Source organism: Haliotis cracherodii, unplaced genomic scaffold (assembly GCF_022045235.1).
Source record: "Haliotis cracherodii isolate W230 unplaced genomic scaffold, xgHalCrac1.p SCAF_10, whole genome shotgun sequence".
Taxonomy (NCBI): domain Eukaryota; kingdom Metazoa; phylum Mollusca; class Gastropoda; order Lepetellida; family Haliotidae; genus Haliotis; species Haliotis cracherodii.
Genome location: NW_027266265.1, coordinates 11,205,039 through 11,213,647, shown reverse-complemented (window position 1 = coordinate 11,213,647; position 8,609 = coordinate 11,205,039). Strand labels below are relative to the sequence as shown.

Here is an 8,609-nt window from a genome sequence, read left to right as displayed (position 1 = left end):
ACAAGGGGCGCGTTGCAAGCCACCAATCGCTTAGAGAAAGCAACTTACTCGCTCTCCCGGGGTCTGCAGCAGTTCGAAGCGCTTGCGCACTCTTCCAAAAGGGCGGCGAAACCACCGCTTGGTTGCCTTGACGTAATAATGATGAGCAGATCAAATTTGTGACTACTTTGAAGATGTGGATCCGACCGAGGATGATGGGGTGTCAGCTGCCTTTGGTCATTTCCTCGTTGATCAAAAGTCAGCCGCCATTTTGATTTGACAACGAAGCGGCCTCAGCCAGCGATTGTTTCACTTGCAAGCGGCGTAAAGTTAGCGCACTGTTGTAAGGCGAATCGCTGTACATCGCCTGCAAGCGATTGGCGCTTTGCAACGCACCCCAGTAGTATATCACATCGCCATATTGTTTCGGACATGAAGCGAAAAAAGTAAAACAATTGGCGTTTCGTGACATGATGTTGAAGGGCCAAGCCATTATGCTTTTGTGTACTTTTATACACAGCAACCTTTTCAGTTCGTATGTATATAAGTATATATATATAAGGTGTACACTTGCATCAGTGATTGAATATTAACGTGCATTAACCCATGAAGCGGAATAAACACTGCCAAATCACAAGGAGCCGTGAAGATTCCGGGGTAGAATAGGTCTTCAGCAACCCATACTTGCCGTAAAAGGCGACTATGCTTGTTGTAATGTGCCCACCATGTGGTCAGTGAGTGGGTTAGGTTTAAGGCCACTGATATCACGGGGCGTCAGCTTGATGTGGGAGGAAAGCCCGAAGTGATACAGTTTTTTATAAACCCACGAGCATGGATGTGGATCTGAGAAAACTAGCAATATTATCAGGATTCAAAAACCACGATCTTGGATGTCTGGCACACATTAAAGACGCAACTTTGCACGGCGAATCGCGACGACAGGACCAACCAACCCCCTTTCACCAGTAGTTACTGGCTCCATTGGCAGTACGATCTCAACCGACAGAAAGTCATAGTTCGATTCTTGCATAGTTATACATACTCACTTTCAAGACCCATGACGATCCGGGGTAGAATAGGTCTCCAGCAACCCATGCTTGTCGTAAGAGGCGACTAGCGGGATCGGTCAGGCTCGCTGACTTGGCTGATGCATGTCGTATCTTAATTGTGGATCGATGTCAATCACTGGATTGTCTGATCCAGACTTGATTATTTACAGGCCGCCGTCATATAGCTGTATTTTTGCTGAGTGCGGCGTTAAACAACAAACAAACAAACATTCATTTTAAACCCTGATCATGAACCCAAATCGCATGGTTACATGAATAAATCGACTTCATGCCCTTTACAACAATATCTAAAGGGAATTTCTTCAATAAATATATACGTACTTATCACGCCATCAATCAATTAAGCTATTGTGTCGGCAATATGTCACATACAGAATCAGAATGTCGACCTCTTATTGTATAGCTGTGGCCTCGGCTATGGATTGAGTATAACTCCGAGGCATGTCAGCTGGTGGAGACATGCTAGTGTAGTCAACTGGTGTTCTTGTGTCAATACCGGGAGTGTTAGCTCCGCATGTTGTGGACATTTGTAATTACCTCGTACGAGGGCGTCATATGTTACATTGGCTTAATAATAAGCATAAAGATAAAAATTATAATAATGATGGACTTATATTACTCCATATTCCATGAAAGTGTTCAGTGGCGCTTTTGAAACACACCTTGCAGAACAACTGATTTTTGGATGCTGATTTTAAGGTTAATTTTGATGTTGAGGCCCTAGTTGAAAGGGGAGATTGTTGTTAATTCCCATCAGTATGCAAGGGTTATAGGCTAATGGGCGTCCCGTTGAGATTCTGAGCGAATAGATCCCCATCAACCTACTAACGGAAAATGTAAGTGTGGTGTAAATCTTATGTTAAAGAAAAAGCAACGACATGTTTCGTCATTCGTGTGATCAATGTTTTATCATAGGAATACATTTGACAAGGCCCAGACCTGGTAACTGGAGACAGAGACACGCATTAAAAGAGGGCTGATGTAACAACTCAATTAACAATGTCAATATCGGGGTGTAACCATTTGCGTTAATACAGACAAGGCAATGGTGCCACATTGAAGACACCAGATGATTGAAAACAGCCTGTGGAATGGTGGTCCAAATATCAACCAAAAGGTTGGCCCAACTGAGATAGCGGTACTAGGCGATTCTGATCCTGTCGTAGGCGTGTCTCCATCTCATCCCAAATATGTTCTGAGGGGAAGAGGTCTTGAGAAGCAGTCGACCATGGCAGTATAGCTGTGTACAGTATACTGTCTCAAACCGTCAGTGGTATCTGTAATGGGCAGGCATTAACCTGCTGCAATGTGACGTTACGTCCCTGCATTTGCACAAAGGGTAGAACATTATCTCCAACAATGTCGTCCCAGAAGCGTTCGCCATTCAAATTGCCATAAACAATGATGAGTTGTGATGCCACCCCATACCATTACAATTCCGCCCCCAAACTGACGATGTTGAGTAACGCAAGTGTCGCTTAAACATTCTCTTTGATGCCTGTTGAACCTTGTGCGTCTATCAGAGCTGTCCAGATGAAACCTGGACTCATCTGTGGACAGTATACTGTCCCAGCCTTGTCTTCTGAACCTCAGACGCTGTCAACACCAAACATAGCGTGCCTGGCGGTAACGCGAAAACAAAACACGGCGTATCCTTGGACGTCGGGGGCCCCTCTAAAGGTTTCGTACGGTTATGCCACTACAGTTCGTTTGCTGCAAATTCGTACAGCAAAATGCAAAATAGATATAAATCCGAAAGCTTCAATTTACAAACACTCATGTAATAGTTGGTGTTCTAATGTATTTTGTTATAAGGGGTGGGGACTGTAAACTGAATAACCCTACATTCGCACGTGTTAGGCCAACCTACTACTCTTTTCTGTTATAAAATCCTGTCAAATGAAAAGACTAAATTAGAAGCATATATTTCTGTAGTTGTTATTAAACGGAATATACAATGAGAATCTGTAAACTATTCTCAAAGTAATGTTAGTGATGCTCTTGGTATTGCTGTTCAGCTAATTTCAAATGCAAATGATAAAATAAACAGAACGAGCTCAATATATCATTACAATACGGTACATGATGAAATTCAATTGAAAATGATTTGAAAACCTTGGTATTTCACGTTTATGATTATTGCAAGTCGGAAGGGGTGCATTATTATTTCAGTTGACATTAACAGTGACAGTCACAATGAAACTATTTCAGAATATATAAGTTTTGAGACTACCCCTTTGTTCCGCTATGCACTTCAGCTGTTGTGTTTATTGTGCAGACCCTCTTGTAACAATAGGCATTAAAACACATAAATAACAAATAAATAGCTTTCATGCTATTTAAGACGAGTTGTTGCTCTCGGGTATATATTTGTTGCATTTCATCTGTACGATTTTGCAGAAAAGGGACCATAGTTGGTTTCAACCCAGGAAACGTCTAAGCTGTTAATGTGGCAGTTCGCTATCGATAAAGTAGATGCACCATCCGAATAGGGTTGACGTGACGTCACTTGTGGGTGACCGGCCCGTGGCAAGGCGTGAATGTTGCCCTGCTGTAGATAGCTCCTGTAAGTATCTTGCTCACAACAAAAAGGAAAACATCAAAACTGTGCTTTGTGCATAAATTAGCAAATTGTGAATCACGACCTTAATATCGAGATGCCTTCATGAATATGTGTTGAAAGATACATTATTTAATTTTAGAATAAATTTATTTTAGTCGAACTTTACATGAAGAACATACTAACTTCATAATCGGGGCGAATCTGGTATTAGAACCAAGTGCCGGATCCTGGCAAACATAAGGGAGGCAACTATGCTCAGCGAATTTCTGCGACCAAAATCACCATGACAGTCGGGGGCCCATATATGTTCACGTGACATGATCTAGGAAACTGTGGATGAGTAGTTTTAGGAACGATCTTCGAAGGATGAGGAGCTATTATAGGTTGAGTAGCCTGGTACACAAAATTTAATGCAAATAGATATAAAACATGAGTCTGCCAATCACAGAAAGGGGCATCACCTCAGCCAAACTGGTTTACAAATGTGACAACGTTTAAAAACATTACGTCATCGTCACGTTTGAAAAAGTTACTGTTGGGTAATGTTGCTTAGTACCGCTTTGAAAAACAGTAGAACAATATTAGGCAGATCAGCGCGAAGCAATTTGATATTTCGCAAGGGAACTTACAGAAGAGGGGTAATACATTCAAGTCACGTTAACCCGACATTGTTGGTTGCACTGGGTCGGTGGAAGTTCGCGAAAGGTCGTTCTGACATGACCTGTTATGGGATGTCCTCAGCGGTAGTGAGAACTTGCATCTCATTTGAATGAGATTGAGGTAATCTAAGCATATGATTAATCCAGCCATGAGCCGACTCGTCTCGCTAAAAACACGGGGGGGGGGGGGGGGGGGGGGGTGTGTACTCGCAGGCAGATGACCATGCACGGAGTACGCTGATCGCTGTGTCGGATTAACGAGACTGATTAATAAGTGATTTCGGTAATTCGTTGAAAATTATATGTGTCGGTGTCTGAGTGCGAGACTCGAATTAAAACGGGTCTAAATAGCACTGATTTAATCGGTTCCCATCATCAATGTCAGATAAAGCCGATTTTCGAATTAACGAGACTTGGATATATAATGGTATTTTTATATAAATATTTCAATTACTTGACTATATCACGGTAACGGTTTTGAAAAGAAATACCCATGCCCAATTTTATGCATCTTATAAAGATACAACTAGAGATCCGTCATATGTGTTTCAGGGTGTTTTATAATTCATGTTGAGTGACTGGCCGTTTGAATGTAATTTGGTGTGGTGAACTTTCAACCCAGTATTCTTTATCGTGGTGTGCAATGCATACCGATGCACAAATCAGAGTTATCGTCCATAGATAGATTCACGGATGTGACGTCACAACCACTTGCCACGGGTGTAGTGCACTATTTTCGGGTTTGTTATTATTTCGCCGAGCGTGAAATATAACCTAAATCCAATAGATAGTATATTGTAAGTACCATCTATGTTTATAGCGAGCAACTGGGAAGAACCATACTTAATCAAATAACATTATCAGAAGTAAATGCAAATTTAATTAGGTACTATTTTCATGTCGCGGATCACCTCACATCTTATCACGCACCGCCATATTGTAGGAAGGCAATGTGGTAAATGAATAAGAAAATATAATATTACACATCTGCGGTTGGTTTTTAGATTCATTCGACGCTTTGTGCCTTTGGATTATACCTACATAGTTAGAATTTACCCTTAAGGTACCACTGAAGATCTGTCGCATACTATTACAAGGTAAAATGACACCGGCTTGCTGCCGTCCCCACCTCCTTCGTATGCTAAATAGTCAACACATTATGGCAGGTGAAAAAACTGTCAGTCACAATCAAACATCTAAATGCTTACATACGCAATTGTTTCTTTGATTACAATACAAGCAGATGCATCGATAATGTTATTTTATAATTGCTTTGGATTTGAATGACATGAAATAGTGTATATTTGCTGTGTACTACTTTTAGCTTTGACGCATCTTCATGTGGAATTATTAATTTTGAATATATGTATAGATCTATGTTTTATAATTGGAAGTTAACATAAGAACATACAATTTGAGGATACATATTTTTAGAATACCGACAGTCGTTTATATGTCAGTGTTTATCAGAAGTGTAACTTGAGAAATTGAAAGAGCACCTAGGGGATTATCAGGTTTGTATGATCATGTTGGTTGTGAATGCAACTGATAAAATCAATCATTACTGAATTCATCTGGTATCAGAAGCTAGTGTTTAAGTGTATCATGAGTACCTCTGTTCAGGTTTGTTGAAATATGACTATAATAATGATAATATCAAATATTGTCTTAACTTCAAAGCTCTAATAAGGATTCACGACCAAGGTATTACATGACGTTCATACATGAAGATTGCATTATATATTTCTCTCTTCCTATTTACCATGTTTACAGGTTCCTTATTTCTGAACTTCCGAACAAATGTATTGTATGATGGATTTGATGTCCCAATGAATATTTCTTATGATTAATAAAAGACAATGATCAGTTGTTGTCTATTATCAGTTGTGGAGAATTGAATGTATTGAATGTTTATATCTAATTTGAAACATTCTTTTGATCTATTTGTCATAATGCACATACACATCATTAATCATGTTAATCATGGTACATTAAAATGCAACCAATAGCACATTTTTTTTTCACCATGTTTAGCCTGTTTTGGGTGGTAAATACTTAAACACCTTTAATATGTTAATTCTGATCATAGTAGCAGGCACTTTAAATGTGTAATTTCTTAAAACTTTGCAGAAAATGTGAAAATATTAGAAACGTCATAAACATGAAGTGCAGTCGTCCACTTCAACCGCTATTCTGAAGAGTTTTGTAAAATGCGTTTTGGCTCAGTAATGTCAGCTGATCCTAAAATCTACTGAAAACATGCAAGGATATATGTGTGCAGGAGGGTTTCTAAATTGTTTTTTTGTTCCTATTGTTGCTGTGCAAGTAATGTATACCATGATGATGGCTCAGTTTGTAAGCATCAGTTTTGATCATTACTGATCCTGCTAATGATTGAAGGTGAAATATTAATGAGCGGTATGTTTTCATCTTCATTGCTGATAATTTAGTTATTTACACCGTGCCAGCATTACAACACATCACAGCTAATCCTGGTAAACATAGTTACTGAATTAGTGTCCTTCGTTGACACTTCTTCATTGTGTTCCAGGAATCATAGTAATAAGATCACAATGTCAGCGGTCCCCCCCTCAATAAGGATTCCAGGTTAGAATAGGTCCCCAGGGAACAATGCTTGCCGTAAGAGGCGACTAAATGGTGCTCAGGATAAGTGACATGGTTGATTACAGGTCATTGAACCCAGACAGTGGATCATTGGTCACAATATCAATCACTTGATTATCTGGTCCAACTTTATGACCGCTATCGAACAGCTGGCATATTGCTGAGAGCAGTGTGAAACAACAAAACATGTCATAGCTTGAATAAAAAGTTTAAAGCACTAACATGACTACTCTATGCAGTTGTGTTAGTACATCACATCACAAGACCCGTGAAGATCCGGGTAAGAATAGTCCTTCAGCAACCCGTGTTTCCTGTAAGAAGCAACTATGCTTGTCGTAAGAGGCAACTAACAGGATTGGGTTGTCAGACTCGCTGTCTTGGTTGATGCATGCTATCGTATCCCAATTGCGTGGATCAATGCTCATGTCAATCCCTGGATTGTCTGGTCCAGACTCTATTATTTACAGACCGCTGTCATGTAGCTCGAATATTGCTGAGTGCCTCGTTAAGCAACAAACAAAACAAAATTGTAAAACTTCCTTAATTTATATGTTAAGGAGCCCTGTTGGGATTCCTGGTTAGAAAGATCTCCAGCAACCTTTGCTGGACATAAGAGGCAACTTAATTGATTAGGTGATCAGGCTTGATGACCTATTAAATATCGATCACTGGATTGTCTGGTCCAAACTTTTCTGGTCTGGCCTCGTCTTTTCCAGATTATTTACATGCCACCATCATACGGCTGAAATATTGCTGTGTCTGGTGTTAAAACAACAAACAAAAACAAATCATGTTAAAAGCTATTGTTGAGAACATGATCAGTGTGTGACATTCCTTAGTCCATGTACTTTGCTTCCAATTGATATGAATAATTTTGGGTCAAGTCCACATCTACTGGTGTTACTATTACTGCTGATAACAAGCAAGAGTTTCAAAATTTATCGATTTGTGAATGATGACTTAATGGATTATCAGTGGTCAAAAATAAGCCTGAAAGCCAAAGGATCATGTAATAACTGCAATGTTAAACATGTTAAAAGTTAGTAAAAGGTTTAGGGGTCCTTAGATCCAATACTTGCAGCAAAGGTCAGGAGAATACCCTTTCTTTCAAACACTAGATCAGGTGGTCAGGCTCTGTGACATGTGTCAGTGTACCCCAACAGCATGTGGCCTCTATAACATCAATCCCTTGATTTACTTGTAGATGTTTAAACCAATTCATTGGTTTTATGTCATATATTTGTTCATTTCATAAACTAAATTACCATGAAACATACTTTTCTGCAGTGTTTTAGGCACTAGCCATGCCGACTCCCAAACGGCTGCGTGACCTTATTCGGGAAATCCGGTCTGCCCGTACTGCCGCAGATGAGAGATCAGTCGTCAACAAGGAATGTGCCGCAATTCGAGATTCATTCCGAGATGAGGACAACACCTACAGATGCCGCAATGTGGCCAAGCTTCTATACATACACATGTTGGGATACCCGGCCCACTTTGGTCAGGTGAGCTGTTTTTGAGAGAATAATGAATAAATGCATACAAAAAATATTTGTTGTGATTGTTGAAAATGGTTGTGTGATGTTATGCTATTGGGTTTGAATTAAGCTCAAGTACATTAATTGGGACTTGTAAAATTCAGGCAGGACTAGTATCATTTCTTTATAGACTACGACTTATGCCATTAGGCATGGCAACTCTGTAGCAGATACT

General features: G+C 39.9%; 1 protein-coding gene across 3 annotated transcripts in view; it reads left to right on the top strand.

Annotated features, from left to right (window-relative positions):
* The first annotated feature begins 4,978 nt into the window (after positions 1–4,978).
* Positions 4,979–8,609, top strand: part of LOC139454060 (AP-1 complex subunit gamma-1-like) — a 35,094-nt gene continuing 31,463 nt past the window's right edge. For 2 of the 3 annotated variants that reach the window (XM_071235553.1, XM_071235550.1), the window contains exons 1-2: positions 5,203–5,368; positions 8,184–8,401. In XM_071235553.1, coding sequence (XP_071091654.1) covers positions 8,201–8,401 — 201 coding nt within the window. In that variant the 5' untranslated portion in view covers positions 5,203–5,368; positions 8,184–8,200. Of the gene's footprint in view, positions 5,069–5,202; positions 5,369–8,183; positions 8,402–8,609 lie in introns of those variants that run through there. The other variant, XM_071235552.1, reaches the window with a different exon arrangement.